The sequence below is a fragment of the Octodon degus genome, unplaced genomic scaffold, assembly GCF_000260255.1.
Source record: "Octodon degus isolate 3935 unplaced genomic scaffold, OctDeg1.0 scaffold00080, whole genome shotgun sequence".
NCBI lineage: Eukaryota > Metazoa > Chordata > Mammalia > Rodentia > Octodontidae > Octodon > Octodon degus.
The window spans coordinates 5,918,611-5,946,133 of NW_004524656.1; the positions used below are offsets into that span (position 1 = coordinate 5,918,611).

Sequence of the window (27,523 nt, forward strand, 5' to 3'; positions counted from 1 at the left end):
ATCTGGACCAGGGCTGAAGCTCAGAGCCTTCTCCAGTGACACCACTCTTCCAATACCTTCCAGCTGCCCCGTCGTGTCACATTCCAGTCCACTTCTTTCTGTGCTCCACCCGCTCCAAACTGGCGTGCTTTTCCTGCACGTGGTTCTCTGTGTATATCGGTTGCCCGGGAGACTCTAGCGGGAGGGGCTCTAGTGACATCACAATAATAACAAGCCAATAGCCGTGACGTGTGTCAGTGACGCACGACGCGGGGTGGGGCTTAGACGGCCAGGACGCGATGAGGCGGCTGCCCGCTGGGTGGCGCCGGTTTCCCCGGGAGGTCCTTTCTGGGCCCCCGGAGGAGGTGGGGGAGAGGCGAGCGGGAGCCGAGGCCAGGGAGCCCTCTGCGTCAGCTGCTGCTCGCTGAGCCGCCCCAGTACCAGCCGGGACTCACCCGCAGCTCCATGCTTGTACCCGGTTCCACTCGTCCATCCTCCGAGAAGCGGCAGGTACGTGCCACCTGTCGGAGAGCCGGGAAGGGGGATGCGGGGGTCACTGTCAGTCCTAGGTTCAGAAAGTGAGGTGTCAACGGCAGCCTCGGTAGAATAGCCACTAGAAATGTAGGGCGAGGGCCAGCTGTGCGGGGGAGCTCCAGTTGTGCGTGTGAGGGGGCCTGCCAGCTGACAGCCGAGGGTGCCGGGAAGAGCCATCTGTGTGTGCTGATCAGTGTGTTCTAAGCGAACGCTGCCTCAGCGGGTCCAGGTCGCGGTGCCTTCCATGGGACGAGGCTTGAGAGTGACGCCTGGACACGGACAACCCCACGTGTGCATGCAGCTCACTTACTCTCTCCTCCTGAAGCTCCCTGGTGCTGTCTCTGGTCAATTTGCCAAAGAGGGGGAGGGGGAGGACATCAGTTAAGTGGAAGGACAAATTTTCAACCAATCCCAAACCAGAAAGAGGCAACTTTGAAATGCTCGCCAATCCCAAAACAGAAACAGACAAGCGGTGCTCCAGCCAAGCAATTTAACAGCCAAGGGAAGCCCTGGCCAACCCATTCCAACTCTTCTGTAGGAGTGAATGTGGGAGCTCCTGACCTGGATGCTGATAGAGTTAGGGCTCAATTGGAGATGGCAGTAGGGGGCACTTGCCGCAAGCGCGGGCATGAGAACATCCCCAAGCCACCAGGAAAGCCTGGAGGAGGGAGAGCTGGCGGCTGGGCTAGCGTGGGGCATCCCCACTCTTTTGATGCTGTGTGTAGATGCGTGCAGAATGGAATGAGGCTTGGAATGAGGGCGTCCTCGCCAGTGCCTCATCCAGACCCAGCTGAGTCAGTGGCCGATGCTGAGACAGGGTGGAGGCCCCAGCCCGGGTCCTCCCAGTCCCCAGGGAGAGCCATCGAGAAACAGGAGAATCATACTGGGATTCACCCAGGCCAGAGAGGCCAAGAACTCTGCACCCTCCTCTCGTGACTTTGCCCAGCCCTGCTCTGCGGCCAGCCGTGGAATCCTGAGCCCTTGAACAGGTAGAGTGGAGCAAGAGAGGCGGTGTCCTGGTGGTTTGGGGGAAGCTGCATTTGTTATCTGCATCTGAACAAAAGGGGAAGGAGCCAAACTGGGCTTGGCTGTTGCTTTGGTGGACTAGATCTGGGAAGATGACAAGTATGCTGGTGCAATTTAGGGACACAGACTAATTTGAGAAGTGGCGGAAATGTTCTCATGGGACAAAGCACTTCCCAAAGGGTACCATGAGAGCCTTTTCTTCTAGGAAAGGCCACCTGCTACTACTAATTCTACCCCTAAGTAGAATAGGTAGATGTATCCAAGGGCAACATCATTTTTGAATTTTTACTATGTGTCAAGAAATTTAAGTGTCTGCCTGACAAGCGCAAGGTCCTGAGTTTGATCCCCGGTACAAAAAAAAAAAAAAAAAAAAAAAAAAACTTACATTTTTATTATCCTCAAAACTGTAAGATAGGGGCAGGGGAGATGGCTCAGGGTTATAAGTGCTTCCCTGGCAAGCGCAAGGGCCTGAGTTCAATCCCCGGTTCCGCAAAAAAATTTAAAGAAAAAAAAAAAAACTGTAAGATATATCATTGTTATTATTATAATCCTATTTTACAGATTAAATAACTAGGGTTCAGAGAGCTTAAGTCACCTGCTGCTGACTCAGATCCAGTAACAGAAAGAACTAGAATTCAGGCCTAGACCTAGAAGCTCATTATTAAAAAGTAGCAGGCTGAAGCCAGGCATGGTGGTGCATACCTGTAATCCTAGCACAGAGAAGGCTGAGGCAGAAGCATGTAGTGTTCAAGGCTAGCCTAGCATACATAGTAAGTCCCTGGCAAGGCTCATCTCAGAAAAAAAAAAAAAAAATGTAGCTGGCTGAAACCAGAGTGCTGGATCCACCTGCTTCTCTGTGCACCCTTGAGCTAAATCTTCTCTTCTCAAAAGCCCAGGGGCTGAACTGTTAGCGAGGCTTCTTCTTCCCTGATTCTAGACTGACAGCTCCAGAGAATACCCCTTCTCCATATTTTTGGCTCAAGTTCCACCCCGTGCCTCTACCTTCTTTTCAGTTTTTGGTTTCCCCTTGAATGCCCCTACTGTTCCACTTCAAAAATGCCCCTCCCAAGAGTCCTAATAGATCTCCGTAGCTGGCACTGGTCCAGCCAGGCAGCTGGCAGAGGGTGGGCATGCCACTGCCCCTTTAATTCTCCTGGGGCTTGGAATGCAAGTGAGTTGCTGTCTCTGCGAGGTCAGATAAGATACTATATATATCGAGCCGTAACCTGAGCTCCGGATTACAGAGCCCCAAGTCAGACTCGGCTTCTGGCCTGTCCACTGCCTTCCCTGCCCTTCTGGGGAAGACGACCCCAGGCCCCTTCCAGTGCCCCTGGACACAGGTCAGTAGCTGCTCCTGTGGTAGCCGAGTTTCTCAGGCTGGCTGTCTAGAGGACAGGAGTGAGTGAATCTGGGGGAGCATGGGAAAGGCCAGCCACTGGGCCTGGTGGGTGCCGTAGACGAGACCAAAGGCTGCCCTGGAAGTGCAGAGAGATGGCGGCTGAGGCCTAGAGGAGAGTGAGGGACACAGGGCTCTCCTCCTCCTGGGCAGGGGGACCCTACAGGGCCCAGGCAGGGGTGGGTGGGAAAGAGAATCAAAGGATGCCAGTACTGTGTGGAGGCCCATTTCTTTTCTCTTTCTTTCTTTCTTTCTTTCTTTCTTTCTTTCTTTCTTTCTTTTTTCTTTCTTTCTTTTTTGGACCTGTAATGATGTCCAGTCTCCCAACGCCAAATCAAGATGCATCTTATAGACATACTGACCTGGGCCCATCTACCCTTTCATGCCTCAGGATATTTGCCCTAATCTCCAATCTCTTTATCTTGCCTCCCTCATCAGACTCCTAGGCCCTTGGGAATCTACCAGAAGTTAGATAGAGATGGACACAAATTCTGTGAATGACCTGTGACAAGGCAGGCAAGAGGGTGGGACACTCAGCTGGTGGATCACTGGGTGCTAACTCCTAAAAGAGCTGCTCGTGACAGATGGGAGGAGGGACAGCTGAGGTTCCCAGTGCCTGAATGTAGGTAGAGTTGGGTCCTACCCCATCCTGTACTGCATCCTCCACACCTTCCAGGGCTGGGTGCTTGTGTTCAGCCAGTGTAGCCATGGACCTAAGCAATGAGGCGTAAGGGTCAGAGAGCGTGAGTAGAGGGAGAAGGGCTCCTCACTCACCCTCCTACCTTTCAGGGTCAGCACATTCCAATGCACTTAGCTAGGAGCTCTGGGAATCTCCAAGGTTACCCCAGTGGGGGTTCCCAAGCACCTGATGAGACTGGCCAGGACACCCCACTCACCTGCCCTGAACATCTGGGTAGGAGGGAAAGGACCTAACCCAGCTTGGGAATGTCTGGGAAACTCAGCTTAGGCTTCTCTGGGCAGTGGCAAGGCCTCACAGAAGCCAGCATGCCTTCACTCAGAAGACAGCAGATCTGGGCAGAGAGGAGCCATGAAGGCTGTGGGGATGTAGGCTGTCACCCACCCCCTGCCCCCAGGGCCAGGAGTGCCTGGGATTCCTGGTGAGCAAGTCCCTCCCCTGGCTGGACAGGTTAGGGAGCTCTTCACATGAGCTACAGGAAATGACAGTGGGTGACCAGCTGACGCAAGAAGGTTGGTTGCCCCAAGAGAACACGGTTCATTTTAATCTCTGACTCACCTAGTATAGTACTTTGGGGAGTGGGCTGTGCTGTGGCCAGGGAAGTAGACTTGGGCCCAGTGACCCCGAGCTAGGGTGGATGCTGGTGACAGCGCACAGGAACTTGGCATCACCGGTGAAATGGAGGCCTCCTGGACCATCTCATGGCTGATCAGAATTGTTCCGGGGCTCAGGTTGCAGCTGGCTTCGTTTTCATTCCTCTGCAGTGGAAAATCCTGCAGGCTGTTCCTGAGGGAGTCTGTGCCCTGCCCCTGTGCTGTTTCTGCATAGCAGATGCTTGGATCCTGTCGCACTGCTCTGCCCACCCGCCCCCACAGGTCCCCAGGCCCAGGACAGTCCAGGGCAGAGGCTCAGCTTCTGAGCGGCTGTAGCAGGCAGAGCATAGGTCTCCAGCCTGACTTTAGGAAACCCACGTCACTTCTGGGGTCCCTAATTTCCTTATCTGAAAAAAAATGAGCAGCCTGTAATAGCACCTGCTGCTTATGAGACCTTGGGAGGGTTAAGTGAGTCGGTGCATGTGTCCCAAGTCTTAGCACTAAGTTTTCAGAATTAATACCTTCAGCAGTACAAATGTTCAAAACTTCATTTGAAAGGTTTCCAGTTGGAATGAGGAATGTAGCCAAGAGGCAGAGAATTCACCTAGCATGTGAACATACTGAATTCAAATCCTAGCTCTGCCCCCTCCAAAACAATTTCTAATTTTCTTGAATGTTTATTTTCCAAATTGTGGGTACGTTTTTGAAATTTTAATTGTAATCATTTGACCCGACCTGTGGTGTTTGTAAGCTTGAGGCATCTGTATACCTGAAAGAGTTGGAGCTCACGCCTGCGTTGGAACCTCCCGGCTGCTGTGCACATGAGCGTGTGTAGAAAAATGCTGGATACATAGCGAGGGTGTGTGAGTGTTGGTGTAAGGCTGCCTGAAAGGTGAAATCAGAAGCTGTATGTGAAGTCCTGAGCGGGCTTGGTCCCTGGTCCCTAGGTGCACAGCCCTAGCCAGCCAGGTGACAGCTGCTTGGCTCAGGTGTCCCGACAGGAAGCTGAACGGCTCTGTGCAGAGTAACACTGGCACGCCTCCCAAAAAGAAACTGAGCAAGTGATGGGGGATCTCAGAGAAGCAGAGAGTGGGCAGCTCTGTGAAGACAACACGGAGGAGCAGCGTGGACTGGGGATTGGCCCCGTGGTCCAAGGTGGTAGGCACCTGAGGAGGCGCTGCCTGGAGCCACATGCCTGTACTTGCCAGCTCCGGGTAAACAGTGAAAGGAGCCAGGCAGCAGAGGCCCCACACTGCACAGGGAGGGGTACAGGGGATCCCAGCCAATCGTCTGGCCTCCCACTGCCCCATGAAAGAACCATTCAGTCCAGGCCGTTCCTGTGGCAACAGGGAGACTCGCAGCCATGTGAGTGCCCGGCCTGGCCCTGTCTTGCGCAGTAAAGCCCCAGCCTGGGCCCCAGCCCCAGCTCCCGCCTAAGGTGTATTCTGCAACCTCTTAAGGACTGCTGTGCCAGGTAATGCCCAGGGGTACCAGCCCAAGCCGTCTGCTCACCTGGACGTGGCTGGGACTTTTCTCAGGAGTTTGATGGGACTTTGCGGAAGGGAGAGCTATGTGCTAGGCGTCAGCCCCACAGAGCCCTCTCCCCAGACACAGGAGGAGTGTAAGCCAGAGTCGGAGCTGAACTACAGCTTCCAGGGCTGTTGGTGATAGCGTGACTCCAGGGCTGCTGGGGAAAGGAAGCTGGCCTGGCAGTTAGTTGCCTGCCAGATTGGAGCAGACAGGAGAGCCAGATTTGGGAGGTCTTCTGGGATCCTGTGGGCCAGAAGGTATGACTCCACCTCCAGCCTCCAACACTTCCAGGGCTGTCTGTCCCTGTCTGTTGTACTTTGTTTGGCCCCGGCATTTGTGCGTCATCAGCAAGGCCAGGAGAGGTCACAGGCTTGGGGTACTGCCCACAGAATACCAATTCCCTGCAAGCCTCTTGGGGAGGGGAGGGACAGCAGTGGAGAGGAGCCATGAGCTCATACCCTGGGGGTGGAGACGGATATCATTGGCTACTTAGTGTCTGGGAGTCTGGCTCCTCAGACCTGGAGTCTCGTTAACTTTACATTATTGATGGAGCTTTCTAAAGTGAAACAGAGCAGGACTGGTCCTCTGCCCCCACCCCTGAGCCTTACTCTGCCTCTCTGCTGTGTTTTCCCTGCTGAGATCGGCCCCCTTTTCCTAGAGAAGAGTGAAAGTTTTCTGGAGATGGAAGCACAGGGCACAAGTGAGTGTATGTGAGAGAAGGGTCTGGGGGTCAGGCACGGAAAGGACACGCAGTAAAGGACTCCCCAGCTCAGGAGTCTCTGCAGAAGGGACAGCGTTTCCTAGTACCAGCCTGAACATGGCTGGAGTCTCTGCCAGAGTCTGGGAGTGCTGTGCTGGGATCTGCGTGGAAGCTGCCACTTGTTCCTTTCCACTCCTGCACCCGTCCCAAGCCTTGCCTGGATTGGGTTTCCGGGGCTTCCTGCCAGACCTCCAGCTTTTGGGGTTTGGCACCAGCTCTTCTCTGCCCTGTTGAGTTGGGCTGCTGCCGGCCTCAGGCAGGCAATGGGCTGCCCAAGCCAGGGTTTGAAAGGGCTTGGTGTGTGTCCACTTAGCTCACAGGGAGCTACAGAGCGAAGCCTGGCGTCCAGGCTGAGTATGAAGGGAGACTATGAAGGGAGGAGCCAGGCTGCCTGGCAAGGGCTGTGGGAAGAGATAATAACCAGTCATTGTTAAGTGCTTTCACGTGTTATTATCTCATTTCTTCCTCATGACAACAGTGAGATAGGAATCGTGGTGGTAATTATTATGTTCATGTACAGGTAAGGAAATTGGAGCTCAAAGAGATTAAGTGGCTAGTACAAAACTGGCCAGCTAGTATGTCCCAGGGGAGTCAAAACCAGCCCCTACACACACCGCTCAGACTGCTGGAAGGGCCCCCCAGTATAAGCTCCTTAGGCCCTCAAGGAAAGGGGCTTCCCCTTACTTGATCCTCTCCTCCAAAGCACCTCAGCTTCTCCAGCTCCACTAGAGCTAAAGTTTGCACACCGAGGTGATGGAGGGACTTGGGGTGTCCCCAGCTACAATGGGGTAGCAGCTCAAAGCTAAGTGGAAAGAGAACTGGTGTATTCTCGAAGACTGAGATTCGGATCTTGACTGCTAGAGTGTGACCCTGGACTAAGTAGTGTTCGCATTTGTGCCATCTAGAGGTTAGAGTGCATGATCCTTTGGGGCCTTCCTAGCTCTACATTCAGTGATTTCTGCGTTCCTTCACTAGACTCACCCCAACTCCTAGAAAGGGGGCTGCGGGGACAGGACAAATACCAACACCTGGGAGAGCTGCCTGCAGTGCATGATTTTAGACCCTAGGGGGCCCCCTTTGCACAAGTCAACTATTGCCAGGAGCAATTTGATATCCTGATGGGGAGAACCCTGAGAGGCCACAGGACACTAAACTGCTTAGAACAGAAGGTTAAGAGCAGTGAGGAACGTGGGTCCCACCATGCCTGTATGTATCCCCCATGGAGGTCCAAGCAGCTGGTGCTTGTTTCCAGGGAAGAGCTCTGGAATGGCGTCTCCAAAGGCTCCACACACTCTTTCCCATCGCTTTCTCTCATGGGCCTCTTTTATCTCAGGAAGGAGCTGACCCCAAGATCCTTAGGTCATTGCAACAGACAGCCTTGATGCCAAAAGGTCTCCTCAGCCAGAGGGCGGGAAGCCATCCTAACTCTTGACAAGTCCCACATTCTCAGTCCAGGGAGTGAGGTCAGAGGCCTGCCCAGCTCAGAAGTCTGTGTAGAAGCTGAGAAGAGGAACCAAATGGGATTGAGCCAGAAGACTGTCCCGAGCTTAAAGGGCTGCAGAGGACAGCCTGTTTGCATGCTTGAATCTTTGAAGGGAGAATTCAGAGTGGCCAGGACACGCTGATGTCAATTTTTCTCCTGAACACATGGGCATAGCTGTGAACACGTGACATGTGCAAGCCCACATGCACATCTGCATGCATGTAAGCATGTATTTCTCGGCAACCAGCCAGTCTCTATGGACGTAGAAATTGTTCTGGCCCATCTTGGATGGAGAGCAGACACCTGAAAGGGCCCTTTGACAACTCCTTTCTTTGTCTTTCAGCCCATGAGGCTCCCAGTCCCCCCTGAGTGCCGCCCTGAAGGATGTCCCAGCTCTCCTCCACCCTGAAGCGCTACACAGAATCAGCCCGCTACACAGATGCCCCCTACGCCAAATCGGGCTATGGTACCTACACCCCCTCCTCCTACGGGGCCAACCTGGCCGCCTCCTTCCTGGAGAAGGAGAAGCTCAGTTTCAAGCCAAGCCCCCCCAGCAGTTTCCTTCCCCGACCCAGAACCTATGGCCCCTCCTCCATCCTGGACTATGACCGGGGCCGCCCCCTGCTGAGACCCGACTTCATCGGAGGTAGTAAGCGGGCAGAGAGCCAGACCCGGAGCACCGAGCGGCCTTCTGGCAGCGGGCTCAGCGGGGGCAGTGGATTTCCCTATGGAGTGACCAGCAACTCCCTCAGCTACCTGCCTGTGAGTGGTCGCGACCAGGGAATGACCCTGACCCAGAAAAAGTCGAACAGCCAATCAGACCTGGCCCGGGATTTCTCCAGCCTCCGGACCTCAGATGGCTACTGGACTTCAGATAGCTACCGGATAGACCCGGGGAACCTGGGCCGCAGCCCCATGCTGGCCCGCACACGGAAGGAGCTCTGTGCCCTGCAAGGCCTCTACCAGGCTGCCAGCCGCTCCGAGTACGTGGAGGACTACCTAGAAAACTATGCTCACAAGGGCAGCCCGCGCCAGGTGCTCATCCAGGCCTCTCCCTCCCGAGCCCCTGAAGTCCTCAGTCCCACCTGCCGACCCAGTGGCCGATACACGCTGTGGGAAAAGGGCAAGGGCCCGATCCCTGGGCCCAGCCGCTCCAGCTCCCCAGGGCGAGACGCTGTGGTGAGTTTGCCCTTGGGGGCGCAGTAATGGGCTGGGGAGGGACCAGCTCTGTAGAAGAACCAGGCTGGGGGCAAGACTGATGGTTGCCAAGACTCTGATGATTGCCGGTAGCCACCTGGGAGAGAAGAGAAGCAGGTCATCCCAGTGCTTCTGATGCTTCATCCCCCCAAGGACCTGTAGAGCTGAGGGTGACCCAGCAGGGCTCTTGGAATGCTTGACTATGCCCGTGCACACTGCTATTCTCTCCTTGTCCTTTTCCACCCAAGACGGCAGGGTCCTCACGAGGCCTGGCCCCAAATGGGCCGTGATGCTAGGGCCCTGTGGCAAGTGGGCCCTGCTACTCTGGCTGCTCCTCTCCTGTTCAGACTTGACATCTGGACATAAGACATCAGGAGAAGAGGGGCCCTCAGGTTGGCGCGGGCAGGCTTGAGCCCACTATCCTAGATACCAGGACTTCTGTGGCTTCAGAGGAACTAACGGAGAAGTTAGGGATTGAGACAATCCAGTACCTCTGTATTCCATCCCTGCCTGGGATCAGAGAGGCACTGGCAGAGTCTGGCCAGGGGCTAGCACAACCTTCCTCACAGCTAATCTTTGATCAAACCTCACCTGGAGCGCTGAGGCAGTCTGCTTTCCCTGTAGTTATTAGTGTGTCCAGTAGGTGGCGAGCTCTCCAGGTTGAAAAAGATCCTATCACCAGGTGCCTCACCAGGTGCCTCACACAGCAGGGAACTCAGCTGATTGCATGGATGAATGGGTGCTTGGTGAGTGGGTAGAGAGAGGGAGGGAGGAAAGGACGCACGGATGAATGGGTGGACAGAGAAGTGGACAGATGAGCAGGTGGATGGGCAGGTGGACAAGCAAGCATATGGGTAGGAGGATTGGGTGCCGTGTGTGCTGCGCTACCTTATGTACCACCCCCCTGCTAGGACATGTGCCTTTTGTAAACAACAGCTGTGCCACCATGAGAAATGCTGTTCATAGCACTTCTCCAGGCCAACAGAGCAAGGATTCAGGATGAAGGGCGGGGCACTGGCCGCCAGACCATGAAGTGTGTCATAGCTGAAGATCCTGAGAGGACACTGATCACATTTCTTAGAGAGTCTTGGCCCTGCTGGGATGTCTGGAAAGTGCTGTGGGAGATACAAAAGCTGTTGTCCCAGGACATTCCGACCCTGTCAAGGCAGGGCTGGTAATACCGTAGAGCTGCTGTAGCTGGTAATGGGAGACTGTGTCACAATAAAGTTAGGCTGGGAGAGAAATGACACTCTCAGAGGACATTGTGCCACAGCAGGGACACGGTAGTATCCCATTGGATGTGCTGTTGTTGTCCACAGTGGTCTCGGTGAAAGGCTTAGGTCCTTGGAGCCTCCTAGGGCTCCCCACTTTGCAGTGTTTTCCCAAGTGAGGTCTGCACCTGCATGTCTCAGAATTACAGTTCGCCCAGGCCCTCTGACTCAAACTCTTCCAGGATAGTACCTGGGAATGCCCTTGGCACTTGCCCTCCAGATGATCCCCAAGCACAAACTGATGCTGAAAACCTCAATGCCATAGACCCAACTGCAGGCAGCACCACCCCAGTGCCCCATCATGACAGAGCAGGATCTCTGTACTGGGAGTCAGGAATGTGCTGCTCTCTGCCCTTTCCCAAGGGGACACCATGCCCCACTCCAGGGCAGGATGAGGGGAGTTTTGAGAGAAGTCCTCAGAGTGGAGGCACATAGCTCCAGGACAAACTCAGCTACCCAGCATCCTTTACTTCACATCATCCTTCACAGCATCCCTGGTGCTCACTTCAGGGGCTGGCTATACGCTGTGGAGGTAAAAACAACCATGTTCTTGGGGCCTGGACCACTTCTAAAAGTCAGTGCCTGTCCTTTCCTGATTTCCCTTGGAGCATCTTAGCTTTTCATTCCTTCATCTATGGAGCTCAGCTTACTAGCACCGTACTCAGTGCATAGTGCTAAGTACTCGGCACCTAGCCTACTCCAGTAGGTCCATTCACTTCCAAACCTCTCTGTACAATGAGTGCTCACACGGTGCCCACTTGATAGGTTATGTGAGGAATGGGCAAGTCCTGGATGTGCAAATGCTTGGTACATGTTAGCCCTTGCTGCAGGAGACAAGAGATGTGCAGGAGGCAAAGGTCGCAGTGCCCTTGGTCCTTCACAATGCCCTTGGGGAAATGAGTTTTTCAATAAGTAGAACAGGAGCCCACCCAGGTTTCAGTACTATCAATGGTGGAAAAGGAAGAGGCCATCTGAGGCTGAGGCGGGCTGCCCATGACCTCTGGAAGGTACAGTGTGCTGCTTTAACCTTGGACACTGATCGGCTGAGCTGCATTTCCTCATCCATAAAAGGGAGGGATCACACCTGCCCTGCCTACCTCACAGGCATGCCATGAGGCTCAAAGCAAATAATGAATGTGGAGGAATCGAAACACAGTGAAACACTACAGAAGAGTTTGTTTAAACTCAAAAGGGAAGGCTGGGGGCACAGGCCAGTAATGTAGCACTTGTCCAACCTGTGTGGGGCTCTGAGTTCAATGCCCAGTGCTGGAAAAATAAATAAAGCAGGAGAGGGATGATAAAAATGGGCATTGACTGGGGGTGGGGTCATGGGGTAGGGATCCCCCTGTGGAAGGAAAGAACAGAACTGAACAACTACATTCTGTAGTGGGCGCTCTCTGTCTCTCTCTGTCTCTGTCTCTGTCTCTCTCTCTCTCTAGTAATAAGTAATAAGTAATAGGATTAAACCTAGAGCACTGAGCTATGTCCAACCTTTTTTTTAAAAAACAAGGTGTTGGTACATTTCCCAGGCAGAACTCAAATTTGTGATTCCCCCTGCCCCCTGCCTTCAGCTCCCAGAATGCTGGGATTAGACGCATGCACCCCACCAGTCTCAGAGTGGCCAACTCGAACTACAGCTGAGTTACATAAAGAAAAGAAGGTCACATGCAGGACCCCAAGCAAGAGTAGAACAGTCCCAACCAGACTTTTCCTCTGTGACAGCACGAACTTGAAATGTCACAGGCTCTGCTGAGCCTAAGTAAAGAACTGACAGAAAAGAAAGTGAATTCTGAGTAACCCCCTCCCCATGCTTGTGTAGGCACCCACAAAATGCCAGTCTGGGGGGTACAGCTCAGCCCTAGGATAATGAAAGTCTGTCCTGGGGCTCCGCTGTCTGCTACAAATGCAGACAGATGAGTCAGGAGGGACAGTGATGGAGAAGGGGGTGCCACTACCCCCAGGGAGGACTCCAAGCCAGCCCAGGTGGCTCAGCCCTGGGGAGAGAGCCAGGATCAGAGTCCCAACTCCATCACCTCCCCCTCTGCCCTACCTCTCTTGTTCCCAGGCCTATGGAAGGACAAGCTGTTCCTACCAAGCCCTGCCAGGGCTGCGCTTTAACCCCTACAATCCTTCCTAATCCTCCTCTGCTCCACCCCTCCAGCTGCTCCCTGCCAGGCCTGGCACTCTGCCTGCTGGATGAAGGCCTGCACTGGCCCCGCCCAGGTCTCCCCTCCCCAGTGAGAGCCAGGGCTTGGCCCAGTGCCCTCCCCAGCAGTCAGCAGGCCAGGCACCTGCTCCTCAACCCAGCACCAGGGACTAGGGCTCTGAGTCAGCCTATTCTCCCATCCCCGGTCTCTTCCATACCTTGTCCTCTGCTTCAGGACCTTTTTCTAAGGAACAATGGAACCTGAGTACCTGGGTCCTGTTTGCCACTGGGGCTGCTGACTCATCTTTCGAAGCCCCAGGTTCCAGCTGTTCAGTAACAGGGACATTATATAAGCTGAGGTCATATGATTTTGCTATGGGTGGGACTTTGGACTTGAATGCTGCCCTGCTGCAAGTGAAGGTTCTCCAAAGAGAATAAGTTGAGAAAGGCAGGGGCTGCCTAAGAGCTCCTGGGTGACAAGTTGACCTTCTCCTGTCCCTGGCCTTCTCACTTGGTTCACTCAGCTGCTGGCCTGCATCCCTGCTGTCCTGTGTAGCTTAGCAGCCTGAGGCCCCAGGCCTGTCCCCACTTGCTCCCACCCCAGGCTCACATAGCCATTTTGAGGAGGTCCGGTTTCCTGAGGGAATACAAGGTCACTCAGGGAGACTTTAAAGGGGTGAAGTCCCGTGGCAGGATCAGCACTGGCCTTGAAGGAAAGAGCAGCAAGTTTGTGGCTTGTGGTTAGAATTATCAAGATGTGCCCATCCTGTGAAGATCTGCTGTGGGCTGTGGCCTGGTGGCGTTGGAGTTGCTATACTCAGACTCAATTTCTCAATCATCCCCAGCGCCGTCCATCCTCCCTGCCTTCTCCACCCCCACTCCAGGATGTCTTCCTGAGTTCATGTGGTGCTGGGGTGGGGTTTAGCAATGCACAGATTAACCCAACCCAGGCTAAATGTTCCTTGCCCCTGGGGGAGCCGCTCTACTGACCATTGGCTTTAAAAATGAACATTATGTCCAGAGCTGAGAACTGCACATGTGACCCCTGTCCCCTCTTACCTCAATGAATACATAAAACTGGCACCCCAGACAGAGGTAGGCACAAGAGAAGGAAGTGTGTGGCTCCTGGAATCTGGCTGGTTCCAGCTAGGCTGCCTGGGGCTTGCAGGGATACGGAGCATTTGGCCTCTGGAACTCCAAGTCATACAGGGAAGCAGAGCTTCCTCTAGCAGGGAGAAGGTGGACAGACCCTCCTCCCACTAGGCATGCTAGCAGCTAAAAGCCACCCCCTAACAAGGACTCGGATCCCCTGCCCTTCCATCCATCTGCCAGTCAGGTCACCAGTCTGCCCATCAGCGCTGGCCTTGAAATATCTGCCTGAACCCAAGAATTGCAACCAAACCCTAGACCATGCTGCTCACTCAGATGTGAAGAGGCAGGAGTCTGCCCTGCATAGCAGTCCCAACTTGATGTCTATCCATCTCATGCCAGGAAGGACCTGAGGTGGAGAAAATGACTTATTCTATATGAGCTGCAGGCCAAGATCAGGCTCTGAGAAATGCAGTATTGAGCTTCAGGAATGAGCCCAACTCAGATTAGTTTCATGTACCTGAGGCACAGTAAGTCACAGAAAGCATGGCATTGTGGCACATACCAGTAATCCCAGCATTCTAGGAGGCTAAGGCAAGAAGCTCATAAGCAAGCCCAGCCCAGGCAATTTAGTCCCTTAGCAAGAACCTGTCTCAAAAAATTAAAAAGCTCTGAGGATGAAGCTCAGTATGAAGTCCTTGGGTTTAATCCCTAGCACCCCCACAAAAAAGTCACAGAGCCAAACCAGACTCAATTCCAAAAAGACTTTCAACTTTGTCCCCATTCCATTTCAAGAAATGACACTGAGGAGAAAAGGATTTATAGGGACTTGACTAGTTAAGAAATAAGCCACAGTCCTTTGTTGGTTATGCCCAGAAGCAATCAGACCTGCTAAGCAAGAGTGGACCCTGTGTCTATCATTTTCCCCTGCCCAGACCTCCCAATGTGCTTGCATACTAGAGCTTTCCTATCTGGTCCTCCTACTCCCACAACCTCTCCTTCCCCAGAATGCCAGGATGTCCTGGAGTGGGAGTGCTCACGTCACATCATGGAAACACAGGCCAAACCCTGCAGTGACTGAGAAGCCCTGGGCCTTGCCCCCCACCCACAGCACACTTGCTCAACATGCAAAACCAGACTTCCACACACCCCTCTGTGTCGCAGGGGATTCCCAGCAGAGCCTGCTCTGGCCCTCTTCTTTAAGACCTCATTAAGTGAACAGACAACCCTCCCCTGGAGGAACCTTAAGCTACTGGCCCTGACAAGCCACACACAATCGAAGACCATTTACAAAACTCTCAGAAACACTTAATATTCCAAAGATAAACATCTTAAGATAAACTGATAGCATTCACACTGGGTGCTAGAAGACTGAGAATACGCATAATAGGGTGTTTAGAACTGGGTGGAGTTAACTAGGGAAGGTTTTATGGAAGACACATTTTGAGCAGAATTTACAAGTAGTTAATTGGAAAATAGCAGGAAGCGCATCCCAAAATGTCCTAGTCATTGTTCAAAGCTGAGTTTTTCTGTGAGACAGATCTGGTTCAAAGGTTCTCAGTGTCATTTATTAGCTTTGCGGTCCTTGCAGGTCATTTGACCTCTCTGGACACATGGTTGTTCACCTATAAAATAGGGGTAATCATAGCTACTACTGCAGAGTGTGATTATGGAAATGAGCTGGGAAATATATATATATATATATATATATATATATCCCTTAGACCAATGTCTGGCATTGAATAAAGAATCAGTTTTGGTTTTTAACCATAGGATAAGAAGCCGGTCAGCTGCTTTCAGGAGCAGAGCATGAGGGTGGAACAACGGAAGGCAGCTATGCAGAGATAGCCTGACCCACAGGCTAGCTAGCCGAGGGTCTGGACGGGGTGCAAAGGTGCTACTTGGTTCAAAGCAGGAGGGGTGGGATCAAATGCAACACTGGCGCACACAGTGCAAGACCTGCTGGAAAGGGTGTGGCTGGAAAGAGGGAAAGCTGCAGGAAAGGGCTGTCACAGTGAGTGTGTCTAGGGTCCAGGTTGGGTTAGGGTCCGGAGATCACGCCTCCTAACACGTGCGCCTTCAAGGGTCACCTCGCAGAACTCGCAGCAGCTCCTCCCCTGCCCCACCTCCCCTTCCACCGAAGCTCCTCCTCTGCCCCGCCTCCCTTTCCACTGCTGGAAAGGGCCCGGGGCTTAGACTCCTCCTACTTCCCTCCCATTAGCGCAAAATTGCTGTACTGTGGGTGTCCTTGTGTACAACCCACACATGTGTCCTGAACATAATCCTCGTGTGGCTGTGGTCGTGTGTGCAGTGCGCGTGTACATGTGTGGATGTGCTGGTCAGGAGGAACAGAAGGAGCCCATAGATGAGTAACAGCACACGCTGCTGCCTCTCTGAGTATTTTTAAGCGCTAAAAATACTGGCTAAAAATAGCCAGCAAGCTCCAAACAAGATACTTTCTCTCGGCAGATTCCTAAGCTTTGCTGTTGGGTGAGCAGGCAAAGCATCAGAAATAAACCCCCCAAAGACCCCTGGTCTGTAAGCACTGCTGCGCTTAGTGTTCATAAAGAGGGCGCCTTTCTCCCCACCTGCCAGGCAAAAGTCTAATTTGAGGCTCTGGGAGAGATGGAGTTGGGTAATTGATTAGAAGAGGCCAGAGAAGGTTCTCTCTTGAAGCCAAAAAGGCCAGTGACCTATTGGACCTTTTAAAGGTGCACTGCCTCTCTTGATAACAGACCAAACTAGGGCAGGAGAAAGGGAAGCTCAGTCCCAAGGTCATGCAAATTTATCTTTTTAACCTGGGCCCACCAAAGCCCCAAGGACTGTAGGTGTAAGGTGTCCCGAGCACCTGGGACCCCCTGAATGCTGGATGAAAGTTTGTGTAGTGTGCATTTTGTTCTGAAGGGAGTACTGAACTTCTGTAAAGTTCTCAAAATGATCTACTGCTCCCCAGTGGTCCCCCCAGAGTTAGAAATTGTGCGCTGCCCAAGCAGAAGCCCACCCACTTGACACTAGGTTCCGGGCGATTTGCTGAGTCCCAGGCCCTTTCCCAGAACTTCAGCTCTTTCCAGGGAGCTGAAGGGGTGTGCGCCAGGGAGAACCTGCAGGAGTCATGGACCACGCCTGCCCTGCGACCTCGCTGTGGTCCGCGTGCTGGAGGTGGGTGGGCGGGGCTTCTTTGTGGCCCCGCCCCTGTAACGTCACGCGGCCGGAGGCGCCGGCTTGGCAGCACTGGGCTGGAGAGCGGGCGAGCGCGGCTCGGGCGGTTGGCGGCTCTCGGCAGGGAGGTTGAGGCGGAGGAGCGCGCGGCTGGGCAGCCGTAACGGTTACTGCCGGGCCCCGAGGACCGTGTGCCGTGGCAGCCTTGCCGGCCTTGGTGTCCCGACTGTGGCGCCGTGCGGGGACTCCCCGCAACCCCTTGGCCAGCGTCAGGAGTGGGGCAGAGCCCACCGCCCGCCCCCAGCATGCGCACCTCCTACACCGTGACCCTGCCTGAGGAGCCCCCCGCCGCCCCCTTCCCGGCCCTCGCCAAGGAGCTGCGGCCGCGCTCCCCTCTCTCCCCGTCCTTGCTGCTGTCCACCTTCGTGGGGCTTCTGCTCAACAAAGCTAAGGTACGCGGGCCCTTTGCTGGGACTCCACGCTGAGGGGGTCGCCGAGTCCTCTCTGCGCCCAGGACTCCCCCAGCCAGCCGGCTGCGCACCCCTCGCCGCCGAGGGGCTCGGGTTCTTCCCAGCCCCCACCCAACCTTGTCCAGGGTCCCCTGACCAGGAAAAGCCCCTGCCCAAGTGACCACAAGCCTACTTTCAGCCCCCTCCTCTTGCTGAAGTCCAGGTCCCGTTCCCTTGCTCTCCCTGACTCAGGCCTTGGCCTCTTCTTTCCCAGCACCTATCAGGACAGGTGCAGGAAAGCGTAACCTTGACCAGGGCTGGCGTGTGAGGGAACAGGCAGGGTACGGCACGCTGGATTTGTGAGTGACTCGTGCAAGGCCAAACCCCACCAAGGAAAGCAGATCAGAGGGGCTGCCTCCACCTTTCTTTTCCCAAAGAGCTTTCTCTTAGAGCTTAATGACAAGGTCCTTTGACCCTGTGAAGGGCAGAAGAGTTGCAGACAGTTGAACGAGGGCAACTTCTTTCTCTTCCTGACCCTCTCCAGTTGTTCAAAGTGGGCAGCGAATCCCTGGATTGAAACAGCTGCCCAGAGGATTGCTGGGGTTAAGGCTGGGCAGGCGCTGTCCCTATGGGGAAGGGAGAAGGGGCCTGAGCTTGACAGGTCTTATGTAACAGGCACCAGCTCCCGTGTTGGCAGTGCGTGCCCAGCCCCGTGCCAGGGCCACACCGCGCTCCATGGCTGCAGCCAGAATGCACGGCTGACCCTTGTGGCACAGGTGAGGCACGCAGGAAGGCCCTCTGCTGGAATCTCCAGGGTGAGGATGACCCCAGCCAGCCTTTCTTGGCTCATTCTCCAGATAGCACCTCTGCACTAACGCAGGGACCACTCTTTGAGCCCCTGCTCCTGCCCTGGAAAGCGCATGCTGCCTGTTTAATGGCTGCGAAGGTGGCATCTGCTGTAAAACAGTGCTTGCTACTGATCAAACCAGGTTTGCTGCTGGCTGAGTGTTAGGAAGCAGCAGATTCAAACTTTCTGGAGTCTTCACAGAAGCCTCGGGGTAACAACTTTCCTGTGAGAGGCTGGCAGTGCAGGGTCTCCATCTCACCTCCACTTCTAGCCTCTCTCTCCCTACCGGTCCTGAGGTAGGATTGTTTGCCCTGTAAGAAAGGTCACTGCTGGGACATTTTGTTCCTCTCTGTAATGGAAAGTGCTGAGTTTCCCTGGAGCTCCTAATTTCTTGTTCATGGCAGAATATCAGGCTGGCTGTGCAGCAGCCCTGTTCTGCCCTCCACTCCTGCCCCCAACTCCTCTTAGCCCTCCACCATCTACACAGATACTTAAGAATTGGCACGAGATTCTAAGCTTAGGAAACTTTAGACTAAAGTACAATTCCCACCCTAAAACAAACCAAAAGAATCCACAGCAGGCCCCAATGATGCCTCAAAGAAGCCTCTCCAATCTCCCCCACCTCCAGGCCAGTAGAAGTTTTAGATCCTCGGGAATAGGAACCCTAGAGGACTGAGTGCTCTTGGTAAAAGTGAAAACAGGAGTGCCCCTGTAGACAGATGACACCTGTCTCCCATCCCCAGTGATACTGTCTCAGCTGAGGGCCCTGCTTTGATGGACATGGCCATGGTCACCAGTGGTAGAATGCTTTGCAGCTACAGCCTGTTTAGACAGATGTCGTCTGAGGCACAGGGGGTAAGCACTGCCAAAAATAGGTGTAAGAGTGGGCATTCTGTGTGGGCACACTTTAACGTTTCAGTTTCATTCCAAATGGGCAGTATGGAAACTTGTGCAGCATTTTTGGTTGGATCCTGGGAGAGTTTTTCACCAGTTCTGCCTGAAAATGCTATAAGGTCTTTGCTGCAGGGGCATTATCTCTGTGGTGACCCTCTTACTTAAATTCTGAGGGGTTTAGACTATGGTTGAGAGAAGATTCAAATTTTGTTTGGAGCCCCTCATTCTGCTAGTCCTAGCAAGTTCAGGTGGGTTGCTCACACTCCAGCTACAGGTTTAAGCCAGGTCTCTCTCTGAGTGTTTTCCTCTCTTCCTGTTAGTGCTGGCCCTGACAACTGGCCGGAGGAGGGATCCTCTTGCATGTAGGATAAGCGAGGCAGTTCTTGAGAGGAGCCCTGCTTCAGCCCGCTCAGCCCCACCCCCACTTGAAGCTGACAATCTCATGGGCTTTGAGCTGCTGACAGCCTATGAGGCTGACAGCGCACAGCATGAGTAATTTTAGCTGAGTTATTTCAGGCTCCTGTTCTGATCAGGGTTGAGCTGGCCCCACGCATGCCCCAGCCAGTTTTGCTATGGAGTCGCCTGCTCCCAGATCCCCTCCCTGAGAAGAGGGGGTGGCAGACTCATCTGCAAACTGTTCCTTAACCCTTTGGGCCTGAAGGTTTTCTGACTCATTGGAGGTATGCCCCAGATTAAGGGAAAACCTTGACAAACAATGCTCATAGTCCGTGATCGAGCACCTGTTCCCTCTCTAGCCCCCTCACCATCCTCCACAATCAAGCCAAGAGGAAGAGTGGCACCTCCAGCCAGGTGCTTCCTTCTGCTTGGCGCAATCCGCCATCGTGAGGCTCCCAGCCAGTGGCCAGTCAGGATGTTGAAACCAGAGCCAGGCAGGGAAGATTCTCCCAGCCTTTAATTAGTCCTTAGGAGCTGAGCTCAGCCAGGAGGAATTCCACCTGTCTCTGGTAATTCAGAATGGCAGGCGGACCTGAGATTTTCCAAGGGGAAGAGATTTAAGTTTTTCCCAGCTGACAATGGAAACTCAATTAGAGTGTTCTGTCAGTCATTTAATTTTTCATAACTACCTGATGTGCCCATTATGATAGCTGTTGTGTACAAAGAGCATCTAGTACAAATATAGGTCATTTGTGATAGCACCTACTTTTGGGTCTTAAAATTTCTTGCAGCCAGGAATCATATGTACCCAGATCTATGAATGGCTAGTCTCTAGTTCTAATCACAGCTTTCCACTATAATATAAAAATAACATAAAAATGGAGAGAAATAGTCCTAAGAGCAAAGGCCAAAAAAATATTTTTGTTGTGTGTTGAGAGATAACAGCCATTTCTCAGTCTTTCCTCCAAAGTACATAGACTAAGGCTGAAGAGAGAAAGGTATCTAGGAAGTGTAGCTCGTGGCTCCTACCAGCAGCGCGTTGCATAAGAGAGCCTTGTGCAGGCCCACCTGCTTTGCCTCATCTGTAATGCCACATGTTCTTTGCTTACAGCGAAGCACTTATTCTACTGAGCCATCCCCCCGCCCTGTTCTTTGCTTACAGAATTCTAAGAGTGCCCAGGGTCTGGCTGGCCTTCGAAACCTTGGGAATACGGTGAGTTCTTCCCAGCCCACTTCTTTCCTGGGGCCCCCTTGTACTCTCTTGAATGGGCTGAGCCAGAAGTCCCCTCCTGGCTCCAGCTGACTATCCTCTAAGGCAGGCAGAGGCGGTACCTGCCCTTCCTGGTGTTGCACAGGATTTCTGGGCCCTTTGTCACCCACACACAGCAGGAAGCAATGCTAAAAGGCAGTTGCCCTTTTAACTGTCAGCTTGCTGCTTTTCTGACTCCCTCTCCTCAAGGACACACTTCATTTCCCACCCACTTCTGTCCTAAGCACCCACACCCTTCTGTACACCTCTACAGTAAATAGCCAGCTGTGTCATCCGTGCCCATAGTGGGGATTCACCTCACTTCATCTCTTTCACTTAGGAAAATAAGAACTCCAGGCTGTGAGAGAGCTCCCTTCTGTGTAAATGAACCAGAGCCTTTGGTACTAAATAATAGAGATACCAGAGGAGGGTCTTATCTCCCCTACTTTGTTAGTCAACTTTCAGTTACTGTAACAAATGCCTGAAATAAATCAACTCATTAAGGAAAATGTATTTGGGCTCACATTTTTGGAATTTTCAGTTGATAGTCAAGTGGCTCCAGGTCTGCAAGTGGCAGCATATCAGAGTAGAGGGTAGAGGACATGGCAGAGAAAAACCTCTTACCTCATTCTACCTTTCAGCCAGGACTGGAAAGAGAGGAAAGGACTAGGTCCCCCCATGCGCTCGGAGCATACATCCCTGCTAATCTGTGGGCCCCACCTCCTGAAGTTTCCACTACTCCTCAGTAGTCTGCAGGCCAGGACCAAGCCTCCAACACACAGGCCTTTGGGCAATGCTTAGCATCCCAGCTGTGGCCCCTGCTGATGGTCTGCCTCATCTCTTCCAGTGCTTCATGAACTCCATTCTGCAGTGCCTGAGCAACACCCGGGAGTTGAGAGATTACTGTCTACAGAGACTCTACATGCGGGACCTCAGCCACACTAGCAGTGTGCACACAGCTCTCATGGAAGGTGAGAAGCCCGCAGGACCCAACCCTGTGTCCCCTCCTGTCACTGCACCACTCTACTGACCTCTAGTGACAGCTGGATTTTAGATGCACCTTGCCTCTGTTTTTCTTCTTTGCCTTTTTTTTTTCCTACACTTTGTTGGAATTCTACTTTCAGAGTTTCTTAATAGAAAATATCTCATGGGGCTGGTGACATGGCTCAATGGTCTAAAGCACCTACTTAGAACAAGCTTAGCAAAGCACAGGGACCGTGGTTCAATCCCCAGCACCACATGCCAGCCAGCCCCGCCCCCTGGTGGGATGAGCTGGCCACACACACACATAAATAAATTAAAAAAAAAAAAAGAAAATATCTCAGATAACACATAATAGGGATATGTGTCCTCTACACATGGGAAGGGGAATGAGAGATGAAGGGAGAAGGGAAAAAGGGAGGGCAAGGAGAAGTAAACAAATACGAAAATGTTACATATGTGTGCCAGCTTCCCACAGTAAACGTCGTCATTATGTAGAGCAAACATGGACAAATAAACCCTCAAAATCTCACCTGCCCCCTGTACCCCCCTGTGCTCTCCTTGCAACAGAGTTTGCAAAGCTAATCCAGACCATATGGACTTCGTGCCCCAACGACGTGGTGAGCCCATCTGAGTTCAAGACCCAGATCCAGAGATACGCGCCACGCTTCGTTGGCTATAAGTGAGGCCCTTGCAGCATGTCCTCCAGGGCGGGAGGGCCGCGAGCACGGGGCTCGCAGACGTGTCGCTGACTCTGCTCTTCGGGTTTAGTCAGCAGGATGCTCAAGAGTTCCTTCGCTTTCTCCTGGATGGGCTCCACAACGAAGTGAACCGAGTGACAGTGAGGCCCAAGTCCAACCCTGAGAACCTTGATCACCTCCCGTAAGTACGAGGAGAATGCTAGGGAGAAGCAGAACTTCTGTGTGCTTCACCTACTTGCTTGGGGGTAATGAATGACTTTTGAAGAGCATTAGACTTGCTTTTGAAGATCACAGATCTAGATTGATAGGCCCTTAAACATAACATGGTTCCCGCACTGACCCGACTGTCGTCCTCTGTCTGTTCCCAGTGATGATGAAAAGGGGCGGCAGATGTGGAGGAAGTACCTAGAGCGGGAAGACAGTCGGATCGGGGGTAGGTGCACTCGAGGCGGAAGTGCCTGCCTGAGCAGAGCATGAAAAGCCCTTGGGACTCACTTGCCCAGCGAGCCCTGCTTCTGCCCACGTCTGACAAGCAGGAGCAGGAGTACTGAGAGTGGAGACCAGGTCCCGCCTGTGTTCAGCATCCCCTGGCCTTCTCTTCCCCAGATCTCTTCGTGGGGCAACTAAAGAGCTCCCTGACGTGCACGGACTGTGGGTACTGCTCCACTGTGTTTGATCCCTTCTGGGACCTCTCCTTGCCCATTGCTAAGGTAGGCACCTCTCTCACCCCAGTCGGAGCACCCACACCTGTCCTTCCACACTGTCCGCCCTGACCTTTGCTCTGGTCTCTCCAGCGAGGTTATCCTGAGGTGACACTGATGGACTGCATGAGGCTCTTTACCAAAGAGGATGTGCTTGATGGGGATGAGAAGCCAGTAAGTTGTCCTTCAGTGACAGTGAGAACAGAGTCCCATGAGACCAAGCAGGGGTAGGTCCGGTCGGGGAGCCGATTTCCTCCCCAAGCTCCCTCCTTCTAGCTCCATTTGCCTTGTCTTCCAGACATGCTGCCGTTGCCGAGCCAGAAAGCGATGTATAAAGAAGTTCTCCATCCAGAGGTTCCCAAAGATCTTGGTGCTCCGTATCCTTGAAGTCCATCAGGACAGGAACCTGATTTTTTTCTTTTACTGGAGCTCAAATCCTGAGCTTAGTGCATATCATGCAAGCATGCTGCAACTGGCTACAGGGCCTGACTTGTGGGTGGATAACAGATGACAAGGGACCAAAAGGCGAGGGGAAAACTGGCAGACTTCCGCATATTGGAAATTGAGGGCCCTGCCCTTGCCAGGGATGTGCTGTGCTGCCGAGCTACATCCCTGGCCCCTGCTTTTCTGATTTCTGAGGAAAGCACAGTAACCCCTGTGGAACTCAGGTCCCGCCGGTTGGCCTGTTTGGCTGCACTGTCTGTCCTTGACTCACAGTAATCCCAGACCTGAAGCGGTTCTCAGAATCCAGGATACGAACCAGCAAGCTCACAACATTTGTGAATTTCCCACTTAGAGACCTGGACTTGAGAGAATTCGCCTCAGAAAACACCAGTGAGTGTCTCTGAGTAGGAAGGGAAGAGTCAGGGCCTGGGTGGGAGGGAGGTTGGTGGCAGAAAGCTAGCAGAAGGTAAAAAATAAAAAAAAAAAAATAAAAATAAACTGGATTAAGGCAAAAGGGAACCTGGGCAAGCAGTGCATCCACAGCACCATCCTTTGTGTCTCCTTCACAGACCACACTGTTTACAACCTGTACGCTGTGTCCAATCACTCCGGAACCACCATGGGTGGCCACTATACAGCCTACTGCCGAAGTCCAGTGACAGGCGAATGGCACACTTTCAATGACTCCAGGTGAGACGGGGCTCAGGCAGCTATTGTGGCTGACCACTGCGCCTCCTGCAGCCACATGGCGTCCACCTTGGGTGGGCAGCAAAGGCCACGGCCAAAAGCTGCATGCCGCACATGCCTGCTGCTCATCCACAGGCTCTTGGGTTTGTCCTGTGGAAGTTAGACTACAGGCCCCTTCCTCACCCCTCAGCCAGGCCCCTGACAGTCTCTCTCTGGCTTTGCCCTGCTCTCTCCACAGTGTCACACCCATGTCCTCCAGCCAAGTACGCACCAGCGACGCCTATTTGCTCTTCTACGAATTGGCCAGTCCACCCTCTCGTATGTAGCAGTGAGGAGCTACAGCCCTTCCCCTTTCCCTGTGGTGGCCTCACACCCTAAGTTTTTTTTAAAAAGACAGAAAACAACAGAAAACCCTGACAAATAAGAGAAAAATAAACTTAAAATAAAGCTGCGGAGCCGGAGTTGATGCAGCCTGGTCAGGGTCTGGAGCAAGGAGCCCGGTGCCCCTGAGCCACGCCTGACGGGAAAAACCCACTGGACACAGAGACTGGAGTCGGCACCGCGCTCCCTTGGCTTCTCTAGTTTGCGTTTATAAGCTTGTGGTTTCTCCTGTGTGTAATAAACAACCGCAGTCTGGGGAGAGGACCGGCGTCCACCTGCTGCTGTCACCAGCCCCTCGCCTTCTGGGACGACAGCGCCCTCTGGAGCCTGCTGGGAGCGTTGCTGCCTGGAGCCTTGCACCGCGAAGGAACCGCCTCGGTCCCCTGCTTTCAGGGCCAGGGCAGGAAACACCCTTGAGCCAAGAGCCCTCTCAACGCTGCTGACTCCAGTGGCGCGGAGCAAGGAACGTCTTTTTTAAAAAAGGCTGGTTTGGGTTTTGAAAAGCCCTACATTTTTTAAATTACTGTAATGAAAATGTTGCGACTGGAGGCGTGCTCTGTCACCCCTGTTCACAGCTGGGACCTTGGGCTGGTTCTTTTTTTTTTTTTTTTAATCAAGTCCACCTTTTCTAAGGCTAACCCCCCGTGGTGCTAGGTGGGTGTTGGCCAGGCCCAAAGTAACACAGTAGACCTGGGATCTAAACGACTTGGGTGTTTTTTGTTTTAATATTTGGATGGAATCTAGTTGCCTCCAAGAATTGTGCCTTATAGCATTTGGGGACCAGGGGGTAACTGCCCCTCCCTGAAATGTCCCTCAGCCTCTTCCCTTTTCCCCAGTGCCATGTCCAAATTCACAAGGGGACATGGGCCCTGCCTTCGGCCCCTGGCATGTGGCAGATGGCAGTGAGGCAAAGAGAGAAGTAGGTCAAAGGAGATTTCTCACCACGGAGTGTCACCTCCTTCCTGCCCACCACCTCCTACCCACCCTGGTCTACTCCCCAGCTGTTGAAGGATAGCACAAGTCCCTTGTCCCTAGAGCTGCTCTCACCTTTAATTTATTCTCTCCTAACATCCCCCCACCTCCCTTCTCAGAGCTTCCGACATGCAGGCCCTCTGAATCGAGTTTCTCAGGGATGCCCATGCCACCCCTCGGCTCCTCTGGGCACTTCTCGCTGGTCCTGCCCTGGGAGCTGGAGCTCGGGTGTCTGGGGACATCTGTCCTCCAACATAGGCTTCTTCCCCATGGGCTTGACTCTGCCTTGCGTCACTGGACAAAAGTGCAGGCCCAGAGAGCACAGAGCTGTCACGCACAGATGGACGCCCGGAGCGCGGGGCGCTCTGTACACCCCACAGCCAGGTCTGGCTCGCCACCACTTGGGTCTGGAAAGGCCCAGCAGGGCTGGGGAGGCACCAGAGAGACACCCTGAGTTTACCTGGCCTGACACCTTTCTCTAGGGAAGACCTGTGAACCTGAGCCCAAGGGCTGGTGTACATACACTTGTTTACTATGTAAGCAAGAGTAGAATGTCTAATGTACAGTGGAACCTTGTACAGAATAAATAATAGCTTTGAGAAAGAACCTGGTAAATGATGGAATGTTGATTTGGAAGGATCTGAGCCCAGGAAGGGCTCCTAGCATCTGAAAGACTATATATTTCATTGCTTTATCCAATCGGTAGGTCCTCATATCAGAAAATGTTTACCCACTAATCTCCTTTATAAAAAAGCTGCTCATGGTAGCTGCCTGTGATCTAGCAAAACTCAGGAGACCAAGGCAGGCAGCTGGGCACTTCTCGCTGGTCCTGCAAATTCAAGGGCAACCTGAACTACACAGCAAGACCTTATCTCAAAAACCAAAAAATGAGATGACACGTATTTTGGACATTATAAGCATGTGGATTCTCCAATTATATTTTCCCACCTGTGTTTATATATTAGCCAAAACATTAAGGGCGAAGGTGTCATCACACTTCGGAAGACCTCAGCATGACCTAAGAAAGGACATTGTCCTACATGACACCATTTCACAGCTGCCAGTTGACATCTAACACATTTCTTTACGCAACTGCCGCTGTGGGTCCTGGAGCTCTGCTGGAATGAGGGCACCACGCAGCCCACAGCCAGCCAGTGTGGGCCTCTCGGCAGATGCGAGCACAGTGTAGCGCGAGCAGCGGCTCCGTCTGGGTGCAGATGATGGAGGCCTGCTTCTCGATAAAGATCTCAGCTTCACCTCTGAGACCCAGACACCTGCCACATGTTTGTTAGGGTTTTTCTTTTTTGTTACCAGTTTTGTTTTGAAACAGGGTCACACTATACTCCAGCCTGGCCTCAAACTTATACTTGCCTTGTAGTTCAGACTGGCCTCAAACTCACAGTCCTCCTGCCTCAGCCTCCCAGAGTGAGAATTATCTTCCGTAAAGGTTTGGTTCCCTTAGCTTTTTATATCCCAGCCCAGAGATAGAACCCACGGACAGCTACATCCTAGACAAGCACTCTACACTAATCCATATTCCCTTCCCCCAGAAGAGCTTTGTTAAGAAAGACTTCAGATTTCACCCCTTAAAAGCATTAGCTCTTTGGTTTGATCTTTTTGTGCACACCCCAAATCCTAGCACTCTGGGAGGCTGCAACAGGAGGACACAAGTTAGAGGCCAGATTGGGTCTTAAAATACTTAAAGAGGATTGGGACATAGCTTTGTGTGAAGTCCTGGGTTTAAATCTCTAGTACTAGAAGATAAAGAAAACGAAAAACCTCTTTAGGGCACTAAGGAACACTGTCTCTTGGTTTTCCTTTTGATGTCTACTGCTGTTTAGCTTTTCTGTGTCTGCCACAGATCTTAGAACTTGGAGAGCAAAAGTCTTCAGCTAAGCTTGCACCTTGGAGTATTTTTTGCTCACACTGCTCCAGGTCTTGAACATTCAAGACTCTCTCTC

General features: G+C 53.0%; 1 protein-coding gene across 6 annotated transcripts; it reads left to right on the forward strand.

The window, feature by feature from the left end:
- Positions 1 to 298: 298 nt before the first annotated feature.
- On the forward strand, positions 299 to 26,168 carry Usp2 (ubiquitin specific peptidase 2). Of its 6 annotated transcripts, none has more exons than XM_004636405.2 (13): positions 299 to 489; positions 8,342 to 9,177; positions 20,609 to 20,659; positions 21,543 to 21,666; positions 22,247 to 22,358; positions 22,448 to 22,558; positions 22,746 to 22,810; positions 22,984 to 23,087; positions 23,172 to 23,252; positions 23,377 to 23,455; positions 23,805 to 23,912; positions 24,092 to 24,212; positions 24,448 to 26,168. In XM_004636405.2, the coding sequence occupies exons 2-13, from the start codon at positions 8,383 to 8,385 to the stop codon at positions 24,533 to 24,535; spliced, it is 1,839 nt and encodes a 612-aa protein (XP_004636462.1). In that variant the 5' UTR covers positions 299 to 489; positions 8,342 to 8,382; the 3' UTR covers positions 24,536 to 26,168. The 6 variants fall into 6 exon arrangements, with proteins under 6 accessions (XP_004636462.1, XP_023576803.1, XP_023576801.1 ...); XM_023721033.1 differs by lacking the exon at positions 299 to 489 and adding an exon at positions 1,049 to 1,502; XM_023721032.1 differs by lacking the exon at positions 299 to 489 and adding an exon at positions 2,790 to 2,879.
- Positions 26,169 to 27,523: the final 1,355 nt, after the last annotated feature.

What these genes read in the sequence shown, in the direction of transcription:
- Usp2 (XM_004636405.2), top strand. Translation starts at nt 8,383, where the DNA reads ATGTCCCAGCTCTCCTCCACCCTGAAGCGCTACACAGAATCAGCCCGC. An exon ending in TTGATGGGGATGAGAAGCCA is followed by an intron (nt 23,253 to 23,376) that starts GTAAGTTGTCCT and finishes CTTGTCTTCCAG; the next exon opens with ACATGCTGCCGTTGCCGAGC. An exon ending in CCCAAAGATCTTGGTGCTCC is followed by an intron (nt 23,456 to 23,804) that starts GTATCCTTGAAG and finishes CAGTAATCCCAG; the next exon opens with ACCTGAAGCGGTTCTCAGAA.